This window comes from Dioscorea cayenensis, chromosome 14 (assembly GCF_009730915.1).
Source record: "Dioscorea cayenensis subsp. rotundata cultivar TDr96_F1 chromosome 14, TDr96_F1_v2_PseudoChromosome.rev07_lg8_w22 25.fasta, whole genome shotgun sequence".
NCBI lineage: Eukaryota > Viridiplantae > Streptophyta > Magnoliopsida > Dioscoreales > Dioscoreaceae > Dioscorea > Dioscorea cayenensis.
The window spans coordinates 13,084,138-13,103,447 of record NC_052484.1 but is presented as its reverse complement, the minus strand read 5'-3'; the positions used below and the strand labels follow the sequence as shown (position 1 = coordinate 13,103,447).

Below are 19,310 nucleotides of genomic sequence, written 5' to 3'. Positions count from 1 at the left end.
TAACAATTTTTATTTTAATAGGTTTCATTTGTCACCTTTTGGAATTTAGTACTTTTAAATAAATTGTTTTCCAACTTTTGGTTTTTTTTTTTTCATTAAATGTGAACAAAGATATTTGGATCCAACCATAATGAGTCATGGTGCTTGTTGGTCCACAAATACGAATCATAATGGCTCACAAATTTATTTATTTAAAAAATTGAATAAATCACATACATTTTTTAAAAAAAAATTGTACATGTTGACTCATAAATTTATTTATTTATTTATTTTTAAATAATGAATTAATCACCTTTATTTAAAAAAACCAAAAGGAGTAGAAGTGGAATTAATTTACGTTTATAATATCACATAGGGTTATCTCATCTAAGTTAGTATGTATTTTGGTCGAATCACACTAATTAAACCTCATCCTAATCCTTATCTACTTTACTATGGGTAATATGTTCAAGATTCCATACTTAATAATATCCACATGTGTTGCGCTAGAAATAATTTGATATCTTACTGCTGAAGATTTAGGGAAAAAAATTGAAATTATTAATTAATAAAATTATTACTTATTCTATCTTATAATAAAATATTTTCATAAAATATAACAAGCACATGTATAATTAAGGGCATCTGTATTAAAGATAATAAGAGTTTATAGTGGGTTAGTACCGCTAGACCAAAGATCATTTGGCCGAAAAGGTTACTTTTATTTTTTTATAAAAGCGGCAAGCATTATATACATTAGAGGCGGGCACATGGATTGAGAATTGACTATTCAGTCGCACACTTTCTCCCGATGACATGGGGTTTGGGTAGAAAACCCACACCCACAATCGGAGACACATTACCATATGTTCTGTGAAATTTGAATTCAAGATTTTGTAAATGTCTCACAGTAGCTTTTTCACAATGGTGTCAATGCCACTAGGCTATGAGTCCTTTGGTTACTTTTAAATATTAAATAAGTTATTTTGGATATATAAATTATAATAGTGATAACATCATTAATTAAGAAAGAGCTCATAGCCTAGTTGTATTGACTCCATTTCGAAAAAGAAGTTTGAGACATTTTAGAAGTCTCAAGTTGAAGTTTCGCTAGACACAGTGGTGGTAATAGATCTCCAGTTGTGAGTATGGATTTGCTACTCAAACCCCGTGTTGTTAGGTGAGAGCAAGCGAGCCGAATGATCAATTCCCAGCTCATGCGCATGCTCTTGATGTATATAACGCTCGTTGCTTTTGTAAAAAAAAAAAATCATTAATTTTTAATATTTGTATTAACATTTTACTCTTTTGCCTTAATTAATATTTTATATATTGCTATTGTCATGAGAAAATTATTTATTTTGTTCTTTGCATGACTAATTTCAGGTGGACTAAGAGTAAATATGCATATTTAAATCAGCCAGCAATCAAATACATGGAGAAGAATGCATTGCCAAGAAGAACAACTTCAGGATATACTCCACAAGACATTTGTTGCTACTTTTCAACCAAGAAGCATCAACAATTCATCATCTCATCACTTGGGGTTCATTAGATTGTGTTGCACTTTTGGTCATAATAAATATGTTCACCAAAGATGCATTGTCTCTTTGAAAACACTTGTTATTTATGCTGGTTATTATGCTCAATCTTGTAATATTTAATGTTGATTTGAACTTAATCTTATGAACTTAATCTTATTTATAAAAGAAAATGGTCATTTCCATCAACTAAGCAATGAAAATATGAGCAAAGGTGACTACTAATAAATATATCTCACTTTTGTCATTGAACAGAAAAAAAAATCATTTTAGCCAATGAACTACTTAAGTACATTCAATACTATCCCACTTTCATCTTTTTTCGACACTTTCTTCGAATTAGAAAGTGATATAATCCATTCTAAAAACAGATTGTCATATTATCAACAGCATGAAAGATTTGGACATAGTTCAGAACCCAATTTTGGACTTATGTTGAAATATAACAACTAAATTAATCAATTCCAAACCTCCAAAAAGCTTCAAAATTTGCATGTATCTTCATCTTCCTCTCCAATAAAACCGAAATGTTGTTGAAACCTCCGTTCACGAGTAGAATATACTTATCGTATGTTTTATGCCTATATACATTAGTGTCACGAGAAGCAAAGTTTCTGATTTACATTACCAATAATCACCACATGAACAAATTCCATTACTGAAGTGATGATAAATCTTTGAATCCCCCACAATAATCTCTCTTCTGCTAAACTTTGATATCACCTTCATAGCACTGTGACATTCATTGCAAACTCTGACATTCTTTTTAACCAAAATTGGCATCCCAACTGACGATGAAATCAGACCAAAGCTCACTGCTAGTCTCACACTATGTCTTCTCCGCAAACTGCCTTCACTTGCAGATATCTGAGATTGAAGAATGTCAAACACTTTATGGATTAGATAGCTTTCTTTATGGGTCTTATCTCCATCAACAAAACTGCAAGTTTTACTAATAAGCTCAACCATACTTCTAGCAGTAATCCTCTGGATGCCTTGTTCCTTCATGAGTCTTGTTAAATCCTCTACATCTTTCAATCTCCCAGCATCGGCATACAAACTAGCAAGCAATACATAGCAGCCGGTGTTGTCATGATTCAATTCGAAGATATGTTTAACAGCATATTCTGCTACTTCGATGTTGTTGTTGTTCCTGCTGGCAGTCAATAAAGAACCCCATAATCTCGCCGTTGGGGTCATGGGCATGCCATCGATGAAGTCAATTGCTGTTTTAAGATCACCGCTGCGGCCTAGAATATCAACCATGCAACAATAATGTTCAATCTGAGGATTGATACCGTATTGTTGTTCCATAGATTTGAAATGTTTCCAGGCTTCATCAACCAAACCAGATATACTACAAGCTCTTAGCACTGATACAAAGGTACTCTCATTAGGCTGGAAACCATATTCCTTCATACGAGAAAACAAATCCAGTGCTGTCTTACCCTGCCCATGAATTCCATAACACATGATGAGTGTATTCCATGAGACTATATCCTTGCATTCAATCTTGTCAAAAGCCTTTCTTGAAGTCCATATGTCACCGCATTTTGCGTATAAATGTGTGATGGAGTTTGATACAACAACATTTCCTCCAAAACCTAATTTGATAGAAAGAGCATGTATCTGCATTCCATGTCTAAGAGAAGCTAATTCAGCATAAGCTGGTATAATACTCGAGAAAGTGAACGGATCCGGATCAAGAGCTCCTTTTAATAGTTGAAGGAACAGTTCTAATGCTTCCGTGTACTTGCAATTTTGGACGTAAGTCGCAATCATAGTATTCCAAGATACAAGACTTCTTGCATCCATTGACTTGAATAAGAATTCTGCTTGTCTCAATGACCCACATTTTGCATACATATCAATGAGAGCAGTCTCAAGAACAAGATGAGGCAAGAAACTTCTCCTGATAGCAAGGCCATGAATTTCCTTTTCGTTGTTCGCACAACAAGGGAGCAAATTCACAAGCGTGACCGCATCCACATCAATTAAATCAACTTGCATTTTTCGCAAGCATGACAATGCCTTGTCTGCTTGCTCATTCATCACATACCCACCAATCAATGCATTCCAAGCCACAACATTTGGATTGTGTATCATCCTAAAGCACCTTTCGGCATAGAGAAGGTTCCCGAATTTGCAATACATATCAAGAACTGAAGACTGTACTTTAATATCTGAATCCAACCCATTTTTCATTGCAAAGCAATGAACTGATTTCCCCTGCCTGCCACCAGCACACTTGTCCAAACAACAAACCACTTCAAGCGCATTCATAATCCCAAACTCATCAGGTTTCATCCCATGTACCAACTGCATTTCTTGAAAAGATAAAACTGCACTCAAAACATCAAAATTCAGAACATACCCACCAATCATAGAATTCCAAGACACTAAATCTCTCACAGGCATTTCATCAAACACTTTCTCAGCCAAATCAACAAGGCCAAGTTTTGCATAAAAAGCAACGAGAGAATTACAGATGAAGACATCAGCATCAAAACCAAGTTTGAAGAGGATAGCATGGACCTTAACACCTTCAGAGTAACATGACAATGCAGCGCATGATTTGAGGACAAAGGGGAAAGTGAAGTGGTCAGGCTTTGTGTTCATGGCCTGCATTGCATGGTAGAAGTCAATGGCTTCACTGAAGAGTCCAATGTCAGTGAAGCCTCTGATCATGGTGTTCCAGAGGAAAGTGTCAGGTTTGGTTGCGGTGGAGAAGAGGGAGAGAGCTTGGTCCATTTGGCCGGAGTTGGTGAAGAAGGAGATGGGACGAGCAAGCAATGAGTTTTGGCGTTTGGATTGAAGTGAAGTTGAAGAGGAGATGGTTTGGGGAAGCTTGGATGGGGAGTTGCAGAGATGTTGGAGGATGCAGGTGGCCATTTTTTCTTTTTTATTTTATTTTATTTTCTTAATTTATTTGGAAGAGAAAAGTGTAGGAGGGAAGGGAATAGTGGAGCATGCAGAGGTTCTGGAAAAATGTTTTTCTGGGATACCCTTGAAAACTTTTGAAATTGCCTACTATGAAGCTAATGGATGGGATGGGGACAAATTAATAATTTTCTCTTAATAATTTACTTCATCCGTTTTAATTTATTTGTCCCATACCAACGTGCTTTTGGGTCGATTAGTCTGGAGTCGCTTTCGTAGAGGTATTCGTTTTGAGGAAGGCCGAGATCAGATCCAGTGTCACATGCAAGTGAGGCGTGTGGGACTGCGTTGAGTCTCTACCCTCCCACACGTCTTTTGACTTATCTTTAAATAGAGGGCGACTTTATCGTCTGTTTGACAAAAATTTGTCCCATTATACAAGTTTTTATGTCTATTTAGAAAATCTATAACATATTAAATAATTCTTTATTTAAACTTTACTTTTTATTTTTAATATATTACTACATGTTTCAATACTTTTTGAAAAACTAAAATACTATATTAAGAGACACTAGAGAGAATAAAGATATAATTAAATTATCAATAAAAATTAATAAAAATTTTGATGGGTTTTAAATGGTGTAATTTTGAAGAGTTGATATAATTTTTTATAAATTTAAGACAATAACTTATTTTAACTTATTTTTTTAATTATAGTGAATAGCAATTGGAGTATTTATTTTATTTTTTATTTTAAAGTTATTTAAAATAGGTTTTTTTTTCTTGTTGGTATATTACTGAAATTTATTTAATTAGTATATATCCCACAGTAAAATATAATACCATGTGTACCATTAATATTCAATTTGTTTGCATATATACCCCTTTAGCATTTGGGTGGGAGTAATATGAGATTACCTCATATTGTTGTGGGTTACCATTTACCTTGTTCAATTATTTAGAATTAGAATATCATATTTTTATAATGTGATAAGTTGGCCAACATGAATGTGATTACTTTTTTCCTGTCAAGTTGAATATAATTATTAAAATATTAATTTTTAAAAATGTTTAAATAGAGATTAAAAAAAACATTTGAAATTAAAACTTGTTTCAAACATTAAATAATGAAATTAGAGAAGAAAAATTATATTTATAACATTAAATAATGAAATTGGAGAAAAAAAATTATATTTATTTAAAATAATTAAGTTTGATTTATTTTTTTTAAAATTAATTATTTAAAACTTATATACTAATGACAAATAAATATTTTAATATTCAAATTTACCTTTTAAATAATAATAATAAATATTTATTATTAATCAAATTTCATATTTGTATTTAGAAATATTGTAATTTTTAAATTTAAATTTGGCACATATTAACTATGGGTATTTTAATAAAATAATAATTAGTAATATAAGATTCTCACATAACAAAAAAGAGTGTTATATTTCAATCACTTTTATGCCAGGGCAACAAAACAAAAATTAGATTTATTTTCATCAATATAATAGGAATTACATTCCCAGTAATCCTCGAATGGTAATATAATATTAGGTGAATCAAATAGGCCTTTAAGTCATCTACATTAATAAAATATACTATAAATTATATAAATATTGAATTTTTGTAATTATGAAAATATAATTTTATTTAAAATTTTAAACTATTACAGTAATGTTGATTTCTATTTAGATGTAATGCATAAAAGTAACTTAAAAGAAATTAACTTCTTTTAGGAATATATATATATATATATATATATATATATATATTTACTTAAGTACTATTAGTAGTTTTTAAAAAAATAATTGTTGATATATATATATATTTTAACGTTTTATTTTTTTTAGAAAAAATTACAATTCCTGAAAACTATTAGAATTAAAACGGTCAAAGTTGCAACGATAATTAATTAGTACAAAATAGGATGGTTAAATCTATAACGGTAAGTACTTAGTACAAAGTAAGACGGTGAAACCTACACTGTTAGTAATTAGTACAAAGTAGGGATGTCAAACCTGCACCAGTTAATAATTACCACAAAGTAGGACAATAAAAAGTGCACCAGTTAGTACTTAGCACAAAGTAGGTCGGTGAAACCTACACCGGTAAATAATTAGTACAAAGTAGGTCGGTTAAACCTGCACCGGTCAGTTATTTGTACAAAGTAGTTTGGTAAAACTTGTATTGATAATTAATTAGGCCAAAGTAGGACGGGCAAACCTGCACCGGTCAGTGATTAGCATAAAGTACGTCGGTCAAACTTGCACCAGTCAACTCAAAGTACGCCGGTCAAACCTGCACCACTCAGTGATTGGGACAAAGTAGGACAGTCAAATCTGCACCAGTCAGCACAAAGTACGCCGGTCAAACTTACACCACTTAGTGATTAGGATAAAGTAGGACAGTCAAACCTACACCAGTCAGTGCTTAACACAAAATAGGTTAGTCAAACTTGCACCAATCAGTAATTAGGATGGTTAAACCTGCAATGTTCATAAATAAAATTTTTCAAAATTCGAGCTCTTTATATAAACCAACATTAGTAGCCCATTTTCACCCTTGCACACTATTTACTCTCTTTCAACTCACTCACTCATACTTCTTCTTCTTGTCTTCAACAATGGCAGAGACTTCACTTGTATTGGTTTACTACAATGGTTCAATCACTGCTAGTGAAGTCACAACTATATTTTCGTCGGAGGATCAATCATATTTTTACGTCGAAGATGACATCTCTTACGAAAATTTAAAGAGATCCATTGAAGAAAGCATTGAGACTGTTGACAACCAAGGAGTTTCATGTATCAAATACTGGCTCCCAATTTCTTCAGGATCTGATAAGATTTGCTATCGGTCATTCAAATTACGTAATGACCGAGATGTTCGGATGATGTTCGACTGCCACAAAAGAAATCCATATATTGGTATTATTGAATTGTACGTGGAGTTCAGCACTGCAACTTTCGAGGGTGCTCCTTCCCAATAACAAATCGCCCCAGATGACGAAGTTCAACGCAATATGAGACGGGAGAGGATTTCATCACCATGCCAAGTTAATGAACCTGAACGGCTCTCTATGGAGTGAAGAACACAAGATGATCCACCACCCAATATTTATTTTAGTAATTCACAACATCTACAAGGCAGAACAAGTTCTTTTCATAATACTCATGAAACTGAATTCGGTCAATATGGGCGATCTAGTGGAGATGATGAGGACGACGATGGTGACAGCTTTGGGGAAGACACTGAAGCAAATGTTGATGACATTCAGTTAGAAGAATGCAATCTTGAAGATGTTCCAATCACCGGCCATAATTTCACGATGACATCAATGGAGCCTCCAGGACATATACGGACCCTTGATTTGGAAGCAATGTCTGCACAAGAATTTCCAGAGTACCCTTTATTGTATACCGACACATTAAGCGAAGCAACAACAAATGGAGATCTGCATGTAGGCATGAGGTTTCGAAGCAAAGATGATGCTGTGACAGTAATTAAGCATTACTGCTTACTTAAATCTGTCAAATACAAAGTTATCGAGTCCGATCCGACTCGATACTCCGGTAAATGTAAGTCATATGGCGATGGGTGCAATTGGAGGGTTCGCGCATCCTACAGCAAGCAGAGACATCTTTGGGAAACTACAAAGTACACTGGGCCTCACACGTGTTCATCAGCAATGATCTCGCAGGATCATTCGAAGCTGGATTCAAACATGATTTGTCGCCAAATACAAGCACTAGTCCAACAACAGCCAAGCATCAATGTATCTGTTTTAATAGCGGAGATCAAGAATCGATACGGATACACACCGACATATAGGAAAGTATGGATAGCTAAGCAAAAAGCGGTTGAAGCAGCATTTGGCAATTGGGAGGAGTCCTACAACGAATTACCAAGATGGCTATCAGCGTTGCAACAGTTTGTTCCTGGGACAATAGTTGATCTTGAGACCCAGCCAGCATACGATGGACCTTACCTGGTACATGATACTCGAATCTTTCATAGAGTTTTCTAGAGCTTCCCCGCGTGTGTGGAGGCTTTTAAATATTTCAAACTGGTCGTCCAGATAGATGGCATCCATATTTATGGTAAATACAAAGGCACTTTTTTGTTGGCAATCGCACAAGACGGTAATAAATTTATCTTGCCGATTGGTTTTGCCATCGTGGAAGGAGAGATGCTGGGTGTATGGACTTTCTTCTTGCGCAACTTACGTTCCAGTGTAACACCACAAGAAGGAATATGCTTAATATCTGATTGCCATGAATCTATCAAATCAGCTTTTAGATCAGTTGGCTGTTAGATGAGTGCTCCTCGTGCGTACCATGTTTATTGTATCAGAAATATCTCAGCCAATTTCATGCGTCGTTTCAGAAACAAAGAAATGCAATGGATAGTTGTCAATATTGGTAAGTTACAAGATTAACTTTTTTTTTTAATCTAACGCTTACATTGTTGTTAATTATTGAAGTTATCTTAAGTTTTGAAGTTCATTGTTGCAGGTTATTCGAAAATCATTCAAGATTTTAACTAATGGTATGGTTTACTACGGGACAACGATGTAGAGGCGACGTGATGGTTGGATAACATACCGCAGGAGAAGTAGGCTCAAGCGTTCGATAAAGAAAGGAGAAGGTATGGTAACATGACAACCAACCTCGTAGAATATGTTAATTCAGTGCTTAAGGGAACAAGAAACCTTCCTATAACAGCTATGGTTAAATCAACGTACTTCCGACTGACTGAGTTGTTTGTGAGGATAGGTGTACAGGCACAAGCTCAGATTGCATCAGGCCTTATCTTCTCAGAATCACTAATGAAGGCAATCCAAGAAAATCAACAAGCAACATCCATTATTTACGTTCGTCAATTCAACCGTGAAGAGAAGTCATTCATAGTAGATGAGATGTCACTCCCGCAATGAAGGCGACAAGCTAGCAGTTTTCGCATCAACCTAAGATCACATTGGTGAGACTTTAGTGATTTTCAGACGCTACATTTTCCATGTCGACATGTCCTTGCAGCATGCTCACATATTTGTCTACATTGGGGGGAGTATGTTGACAACTTGTATAGGCTTCAGACAGTTTTTAATGTATATCGTAAAGAGTTTGAGCCACTATTAAATGAGGGATATTGGAACCCTTATAATGGTTCACGTCTACATCCTGATATTATGATGAGAAGACCGACGAAAGGAAGACCAAAATCTACAAAGATTTATAACGAGATGGATATTAGGGAAGGTGTTCATCAAAAACATTGTGGTTTATGTCGCAACGAAGGACATAGTCGCCGAAATTGTCCCAACATTGCTTGTTCAAGTAGTCAGTCGTAATGTACTCTAAATGTATTTTTTGTTGTAATGTTTTAATGATGTAAGCCTTCCATATAATTATAACATGCAATGACTTATTATTAAAGCCTTTTGTTAAAGCATATGAAGAAAAAACAAATGCAAAGAAAAAGTAACTTTCAAAAAATACACAACATACAACACCAAGCAAAAAAATACTACAGATGGTTTTGCACACACAATAAAGAAAAACAACAACTAATACAAGAGTGTACTCTACCGTCTACACTGCCACCTCTCAGTAAAACATTGAGGTGGATGGATATCTCTGTCAGGCAGTCCCCGTGGCCTAGGTCTTCATGCTTGCTCCGCTGGAGGATCGTCATCAGATGATTCATCCGAATCATGTATTGCTGAGGCTGGAGTGTTCAGGTTCGCAGCAAAGTACGAAGGGCTCGGGGGTGATTCCCAGTCTTATTGCTGAAATGAAGTTGAATGACTAGATTGTCCACGTTCCATAGGTGGATGAGGTTGATACTCAAATAAATTCCGCACAAAGTCCAACCCAAAATCAACCGAGTATCTGCTGGGCTCAACTGGAGGAAATCCATGGAGATGAGATGATCGAGTAACGTTGATATCATCTGATGAGTGAAATGACTGGTACCCTTCGTGATGTAGGTGTCAAGGAATATGTGCCTCGTCATTTTTGGCCCGAGAATTATGCTGACGACGTCTTCGTGCAGGAGGACTCGGTGGTGACACATCTACAACTACTGTTGGAAACGCTCTGAGGGGCGCTGGAAGAGTGTTCGCTCTCGTACGAGGATCCAACAGGTCCTGATCTGTCGATAAAAATAGTATGGTATTAGTAGTATACCAGTCATAATATTCCACAGACATTGCGTTATTCCCAGCAAGAATATGGAGGCTGAGGCAACGTGACGCTCTATCTCTCCAGTATCCAATCCATCTTTTGTGCATCAATGCCCAATCTGTGTCAATTCTACCACGAAGATCATGATCATGGGTCAGTCCAATGCAAACTAGATTGAGAGGAACACCTTGGGCGAAGCCAAATTGTTTTGTCACTCGATCTGTTTGGTGCCACTCAACAACTTCGAAGCAAATTAATGATGTAAATGCAGTCCATAAAGGTCTGTCCGCAAAAATGTCATGTGGCACTTGTGCGATTATCTTGTTCGAATCATAAGGCCGCCATATAAACTGTTCAAAATTATTTGCCAAATAATCAACGATTATTAATACCTAAAATATGTGTATGAATTATCAGTTTTTTTAACAACATTACCTGTTACATCTCCAACCGATCTAGTAACTGCCTATATATCTTCACATTGTGCTTGTTGCTGCGGCTATCATCATCCACTTCAATGTGCGCCCACCTAAAAAATGAGAATGAATTATAATTTCAATGTATTATAATTAAGTGTAAAATGAATCATCAATTTAATTTGCTCTCACCTTCAAGCCAGAAGAAAGGTTACGATAGCACGGGTTTGAGGGGATATACTTGAAATCCTGTACCATGCCTATAATTGAAGTAATATCATAGATCTATTGATATTTTTCATATCCTTATTGGATGCATGACATAAAGACCTATATGGGGTTACTAGACATGCTGCACCCCAACTATATCTTCCTGCTTCTGTAAAATCCCTCAGAAGTGGTAACCACTTCAGATGAAACCTGTTCTGAGACATATCTGGCATGAGAACACAACCAATAAGCCTTAGGATATAGGCACGTGCATAATATTCTATCTGGTGTTGACTTGCATCGTATGGCAACATGCCAAATGTTTCCTCAAGCCACGTTAGAGTTATACTCTGACCTTTCCTTTGCTCCACCGATGGGACCACTCCGAGCAACTCTGCACAGACAGCACTTCCTAAGCCGGAAGTCTGCCCGATAACTTCGTGGCCGTTAATGGGTAAGCCAAGTAATAGCGCCACATCTTCCAATGTGATTGTTGTCTCACAACATGTAAGGTGGAATGTGTGTGTTTCAGTCCGCCATCTCTCCACTAATGTGCTCACAAGAGTAGCATCAATTCGGAAATTACGAATTTGAGCCTCATGATAGAACTCGGCTTCTCTTAAAAGGCTTACGATTTCTGGAGGAGGCTCTACGATAGACACATGTCTACACCTAAGAACCCGATCAGGCTGTAGAAAATTATAAATTAGTCAGTTTCATATTAAATGGAAAAATAAAATAGGTTGACTTCAAAAAATATAAGACACGAAAAAATCATAAATCCGAACATATGCCATCGAAAAATTAAATATGATTGAAGAGTAAACCATAAACATTGGTGTGTTATTTATGTAATACATCATCTATCTAACCTAATAATATAATTATTAATACGATTAATAATTATGAAATAATACAATTATTAATATAAACTAATGACTTAATATAATTTTTAATAAAAAATTAACCTAATAATATACTAGGTTATCTACATAAACATGCTTCGCCATAATATAACAATTATTAATACAATAAAAAATTAACCTAATAATATACTAGGTTATCTACATAAACATGCTTCGCCATAATATAACAATTATTAATACAATAAAAAATTAACCTAATAATATACTTGGTTATCTAAAATAATAACTTAATACAATTATTAATAAAAAAAAATAACCTAATAATATATTAGGTTATCTAAATAAACATGCTTCAAGATTAATATAACAATTATTAATACAATAATTAATTATGACATAATAAAATTATTCATAAAACCTAATGACATAATACGATTATTAATAATAAAAAAATTACCCTAAAAATATAGTGGGTTACTAATTAAACATGATTGGGTGCTAATAAGATAATTATTAATACGATTAATAATTATGATATAATACAATCATTAATATAAAATAATGACTTAATACAGTTATTAATAAAAAATAACCAAATAATATACTAGGCTATCTAAGTAAACATTCTTTAAGGTTAATATAACAATTATTAATACAATAATTAATTATGACATAATACAATTATTAATAAAAAAATTACCCTAAAAATATAGTGTATTATCTAATTAAACATGCTTCGGCCGCTAATAAGATAATTATTAATACGATTAATAATTATGACATAAAAAAATTATTATGTGAAACTAATGTCTTAATATAATTATTAATAAATAATTAATTTTAACGTTATCTAAGTATACAAAAATATTACCTTTTCCAACAAAAATGGATGAAATGTGATCACTCTGTAATCTTAAGAACACCATTAAAAATTATCAACAGAAATCCCGTACACGTGTAAGTATAAAACACCCGAACAATTAGAACTTGAAATAAGATTAAAATGGGAGAAAATGAGAATTGGGGGGAAAAATAAGATAAAATTATCCGTTGAATTATTTTATTATTTTTTCTTATATAATACCCACTTCCCACTTCTTACTATCCCCCCTCTTAAGTTTATTAATATTCTTTGACAAGTTGATGGCCTTGTCCGTCCATTTGGTTATTTTTAAAGAAGGATATGATTTCCACAAGGATATGATTTCCACACGTGATTGAAGGATTTTGAAAACGGGAGAGTTTCTCCCGTTTTCTATATTTTTAAAATAAAAAAAATAAAAAAAGCCAAAAACAGGGAAAGTTTTACCGTTTTCCACCAACTTGCGTATTTTAGTAAATAATCCCAAACATGCGTAATTTAGTAAAAAATCCCAAACATGCGTAATTTAGTAAATATTTTTTTTTGTAATATTAAAAAAAAAACCCTCCTTTCCTTAGATTCAATTTATTTTAAGCAAATTAAGTGGCCTTCTATAAAGTCCGGTTATATTATAGCAATATTTTTTATGTCTGAAAAATAAATCCGAGTACTTTTCCAAACTATCAAAAATATGTTTTTTCGAAGCACCAAAAATGGCCATTCCAAAAAAACAAAACAAAAACAATTTTAAAATTCTCAAAATATTCTCAAATAGGTGCTTTTGAATGAGAAATAAAAACCAACTCCAACTGCAAGCAAGCTTGATGGGTGGTGTATTGAGGAAATATCCTGTGCCTTTTTTGGAAAAATGGGATATGATCTAATAAGGGTATTTTGGTAATTTTTAGAGTAGTGGAGTTTTGGTGTTTTTAGGGTCCCACTTGATTGAAGATGGGTTAACGAACACAAATCACTAGCTTTGCTTGTGTGTCATGTTAGTTTTCAACCAAATTCCATCATCTTATCCTCGAAAACAAGGATTTTGCCGTTTTAGTAAAGATTTGATTTGATTGTATCTTTGGTTATGAATCTCGGATTTGTACGCCGTTTTGGGCATTAATTTTCTTTTGTTAAGTATTTTATTTCCCTATTGTAAATTGCAAACTTTCCATTTTTAACAAATTTTTGATTTGTCTCCTTTTAGAGTTTATTTTATTGTTTTCCTTCGTCTATTTAGGGGTTGTTTGGTTGTCTGTAAGTAAAATTGCAGTGTAAGTAAAAATGCTGTATTTCAACTTATATCATTACTGTTTGGTTTGTTGTAACTAGGAATGATGGATTTACTTTTTATTTTATTTGGTTTAATATGAGTTTAAAGGTATAATTATCAAGTGAGTTGATGAGATTACCCCCATTACCTATTATTATTATTATTATTATTATTATTATTATTATTATTATTTAATACTCCTTCATTAAACTTAATTAATTAATTTAAAAATATTTAATATTTCTTTAATTTTATTACTTGAAAAAAATTATAATTAATTTTATTAAATTTATAAAAATAATTATTTTAAAATATTAGTTATATAAATACTAAATTATAAAAATATAATATTTATTTATTTTATTATTTAAAATATTTTTATAATTAATTTTTAAAAACAACATAATATTTTCAAGAATAAAATATATTTTTTCATAAAATATTTAATCATATAAATATTAAATTATTAAAATATTTAATATTTATTTATTTTATTACTTAAAAATATTTTATAATTATTTTTAAAACAATATAAAATTTTTAATAAAAAATATTTTTGTCATAAAATTTTTAATCATATAAATACTAAATTATAAAAATATTTAATATTTATTTAATTTTATTACTTAAAAATATTTTTATAATTAAATTTAAAAGAAAATTTACTTTATTAAATATTTTTATAATTAAATATAATGGTAAGTAGATGGCACTTACTTTACTGCATTTTAACTTACAGCAAATTTTGCCGTAACTTAAAATGCTGTAAAAGTGGGTGAGATGTAAGTTCACTCACATGTAAGTGGAACTTTTACAGGAAACCAAATAGTCATTTACATTACAGCTACTTACAGCAACTTACAGGAGTAACCAAGCATCCCCTTATTGTAAGTCTCCAGCTAAGTCCATGGGGAGATTTTGATGAAACAAAATTATTCTTTTTGGTCTCTCTTTCTAAAATTCCTGGGTATTTTTAGACAAACAGAGTTTTAGTTTTTATTGTTTGACTTGAGCATTTACGGACTAAACAAGTCATCAACCTTATCGTTAATTGGCGTTGGTTCACTGGCTCAAAGCTCAAATCATTAGAAAAGTTCAATAACTTTCTTGCTTCTCACTTGAATCAATCAAATTAATTAGTAGCATTTTACAAACAGACACCGCTTACTATAATATAATTACTTAATTGTTAAGCAACCCATGAGGAAAAATAGTAAGACAAATTTTAGGGATCCGGTGCTTAATATTTCTTGAAATACAATGAAATTTTGTACGAGTCTTCAATAATTAAGGTAAACTTTGTTCAATAAAATTGTGAAAAAAATAGTATATTATGAATAAAATCTTTTTTCCATAAGTTTCTAAGATGAATGCTCAAATTTGAACAATTTCTGTACCTGTTCCGAGATCAAAACTTATACAAAGTGAAGATAAAATATTATTGAACTTGCAAATATATGGCACATCTATACCTGTTCCTAATTTGAATCTTAAATGGAAGTGCTCTAAAGTCGGTCAGTGTCACTTTTGACCACTTTCTCAATGCGCACCGACTCTTTTACAATTTGTTATTCCATTTGATCTTGTGCTATGAAAACAAATGTGACGATGTGCGAATGATTGGTGGATTAATTACAAGTGAAATAGGTATATTTAGTTTTACCTTTTTTTTTTTTTCTAACAAAATAAGGTTGAGTATAAAAAGTAACTTTTAGGATGAAAACAAATATGAAGACAAGCTATAGCTGAAAAAGTTTACATAAATCATTTCGCAACTCTTTAGAACTTCGACATTAATGGCCTGTCACTACTACATAAGCAAGTGGGTCATTTAATTTAATTTATCGTTAAAAAAATAACTAATTATTTCTAAAAATCAAATAATTGAATCTTTCTTACAAGAAGTCCATGTTGCTACTCCATTATAAAATATTGCTCACCTTTCCTTACCAATTGAAAGATTGAGTATAAGCAAAATGTTGAGAGAGTCATGATCATACAAAGTCAATTAAACTCTAAACCGAGTTACAAATGAAGCTCTCTTTATTATTTCATATTTAGTCTTTTCTTCCTACATGACCAAGCCTTTATCTATTCTTCCTCATCATATGCATGTATATATATATATATATAAACCAACGCGTCGATGACCAATGAAATTCATCATCTTCGGCTACATTATTAAGATTTATATGTACTTCCTAATCTCTATTTCCGTAGACATCAAAAATGGAAAAACAAGCCTCCAAAACAAAGAAAAACCTCATCTTTAAGCTCTTCTCCAAGCACCCCTCCTTCCTTGTACTTGGGAAATCTCCTCATACTAGCTTCAACAGAAATAAAGCATCGTTCAACAAGAAGATGAACAACAACAAGAACAACAAGAATAACAAGAAGCCGAAGATTACCGCTACCAACAAAGAGGCAAGTGATAAACATTCTCAGAATCCAACTTCTCCGAAGATATCTTGCTTTGGAGGACTACTAACACCAAAGAACAAGAAGAAGAAGAAGAAGAAGATGACGACGATGACCAAGAAGCCGAGTACGAAGCCATTGGTTTATAGTAGGGTAAGAACGGTCGAAAGATTATATAGTGGAGTTGGCAACGGTAGGAATACACATGTCCTATCTCGAATACCGAACAGTCTTGAGGTAAGGAGGCTTGCTAGTAGGCATGAAACTTTCAAAAAGTTTGACAGGAGACTTTACTATGAAAATTTGGAGAAAGATGATGATGATGGTAAACAAGAAGAAGAGGTTGTGATTGATGTTTCCTCAATAAATTTAGATGGTGGAGATGTGAGTTTGGAGCCAAGGAAGGAGGTTAACCTTTGGAATAGGAGGAGCAAGCTTCCTCCTCCCCCTCTTCAATTGAATTGATGATTTGTAGATGGTAGATGTTTGTTTGTTTTTTTTTTCCATCCATTTGTAACATGAGAAAGGAGAAATTCTTGTATTTTATTTGTAGAATATACTCATCTTTTAGCATGATTTTACACTAATTTTTCATAATTTTTCATTATATGATTAGGTGAAATTCCAAGCATGTACAAACCCAAGAGATTTTTTATTCATTTAATTTTATACAAATATATGAACTAGCGAGTTTGTCATGATAAATATTCGTTCATCAATTACCGAACTAAAAAAGAAGATTTACATGGTGGAAATGGTTGTAATAAAGAGAATTAGTTGAAAATTTATAAAAGAAAATCATTTGAGTTATTTGTTATTGTCTTTCTATTTAACATTGAAAGGAAGGAGGGTTTAATTTTGTTTAGAAAGGAAAAATATCCCACATATCTGTGCCACTTTTCAAAATTTTATTAATGATTAGATGATTATGTTTTCTAAGCAAAAGGATACAATCAGGATAATTACTTATAATTGCAAATAAATTTTAATTTTAATTGAAAATGTTTTATTCAAATTTTTGGGGGAAAATTAGAAAAACGGCCAAAATATAGAAATGGTTTATTCATCAATTTTCATCTATTTTTGAGATTGTTTTAATTTATGATAAAATATAAATTTTGAATTGTTTAGCTGATTTTTAGCTAGAAAGAGCAAATAATTTGGATAATTTCTAATGATTTATTGTCAGTTTTTAATTGAAAAATCAAAATAACTATATACAAAGTTATAAAGGAGTTAGTGCGCGCACATTGAGAAAGTTGTCAAGTTTGCTTCTTCAACTTTAAAAATAAAAAAAATAAAAAATAAAAATAGAAAAGGGTCTATTCATAATATACTATTATCTTTTTTTTCTTTTTTTTCAATTTTCTTGAACAAAGTGAATCTTAATTATGTTTTTTTTTCCCATATCCAAGTTATTATGAAGAATTTAAAGAAAAAGATGTGCGATATACACAATATTAAGAAGATTTATAAGAACTTTAATTTTATCTCAAGAAACATTAACCACTGTTACCTAACATTTTGTCTTACTAATTCTTCTGATGAGTTGCTTAACATACAATATTTAATTGAAATGTGTTTGCACCTAAAATGCTACAGATGGCATTTATTTTTAGTTTGCTTGAGATTCTAGGATAAGGTCGATCCCACCAATGTCAAGAAATAAAATAATAGGGAAATTAATATGATTTTTCCTAAAGAAAATTTATTTCAGTTATTAGAAATGTGCAAATGATTTAATTACTTTTCTCTGACTTTAGGAAGTGATTTAAGTGAAATTTGGAACTAAGGAAGTTATTGAACTTTCTTAATGATTTGAATTTGCTTGAAGTGCAAAACTCACTTTCAATTAAAAGCTATTTTGGTTGGTTTTAATTTTTCATTTAAAAACACCTATTTTATATACCAAAAAATTTGTGAAGGCATTTTAGAATATTTTAAATTTTTAATAAAAGTAGGCAAAGTTTTTTTTTAAAAAAACGACCATTTTGATACTTAAAAAAAACATATTTAAGGAAATTAAGTAAAGTACTTGGTTTACTTTTGTAGGCATAAAAACTACTACTATAATAACTCCACTATTACCACTTTAATTTGCTTTGAAGAAATGTTAGTTGAGAGGATGTTGAAAAACCTCTGAAAGAAAAACATTTTAGTTAGAAACTAATACAAACTGAAACTTAGTTCCAAAATCTTTTAATAGCATCCAAATGACATAGATATTAATTAAAATGCATGTATAAAATGAAGTTAAGATATTTTCATGCATTGAAATTGAAAGAAATTTTTTAGCTATCTTAGAGTGATAGAAGGGAAACATGTTGCAACCAAAAAATAAAAAATAAAAAATAAAATTAAATAAAAAGAGAGAGAGAGAGAGAGAATGGAAACATGCTATCCTTACCATGCATTTCCATGAGTTAGCTTAGAAAACAAGCATTTTGTTCATAATTTCATTGCAATGCTTAGCATGTCATTTCCTTAGCTTTTATTTGATAGTTGATTAGTTCCATTTTAATTGAAAGAACTGTTAAATTTTTTATGATTAATATGTCTTTTTCTCATGGTCTTAACAACATGACAATGACAAATCTCATTCATAATTTCTTCAATTAAAAATGTTGGTGGAAGTTTAATAATGAAAGAGATAGATGTACCGCTTATCTCATTA

At 31.9% G+C, this 19,310-nt stretch overlaps 3 protein-coding genes across 4 annotated transcripts; 1 reads left to right on the top strand and 2 right to left on the bottom strand.

Moving 5' to 3' along the window:
• Positions 1–1,831: 1,831 nt before the first annotated feature.
• LOC120275364 (pentatricopeptide repeat-containing protein At4g35130, chloroplastic) lies at positions 1,832–4,482 on the bottom strand. 2 transcript variants are annotated; one of them, XM_039281907.1, is made up of 2 exons: positions 4,007–4,482; positions 1,832–3,862 (listed from the first exon to the last, which is right to left on the bottom strand). In XM_039281907.1, exons 1-2 carry the CDS (start codon positions 4,410–4,412, stop codon positions 2,145–2,147), a joined length of 2,124 nt encoding a protein of 707 aa, XP_039137841.1. In that variant the 5' UTR covers positions 4,413–4,482; the 3' UTR covers positions 1,832–2,144. The 2 variants fall into 2 exon arrangements, with proteins under 2 accessions (XP_039137841.1, XP_039137842.1); XM_039281908.1 differs by having other exon boundaries at positions 4,056–4,132.
• Positions 4,483–10,401: 5,919 nt separating this feature from the next.
• Positions 10,402–12,230, bottom strand: LOC120276147 (serine/threonine-protein phosphatase 7 long form homolog). Its single transcript, XM_039282881.1, has 4 exons — positions 12,201–12,230; positions 11,355–11,909; positions 11,203–11,259; positions 10,402–10,986 (listed from the first exon to the last, which is right to left on the bottom strand). The coding sequence occupies exons 1-4, from the start codon at positions 12,228–12,230 to the stop codon at positions 10,402–10,404; spliced, it is 1,227 nt and encodes a 408-aa protein (XP_039138815.1).
• Positions 12,231–16,304: 4,074 nt separating this feature from the next.
• LOC120276276 (uncharacterized protein At1g76070-like) lies at positions 16,305–17,110 on the top strand. Its single transcript, XM_039283001.1, has one exon. The coding sequence runs from the start codon at positions 16,448–16,450 to the stop codon at positions 17,099–17,101; it is 654 nt and encodes a 217-aa protein (XP_039138935.1). The 5' UTR covers positions 16,305–16,447; the 3' UTR covers positions 17,102–17,110.
• Positions 17,111–19,310: the final 2,200 nt, after the last annotated feature.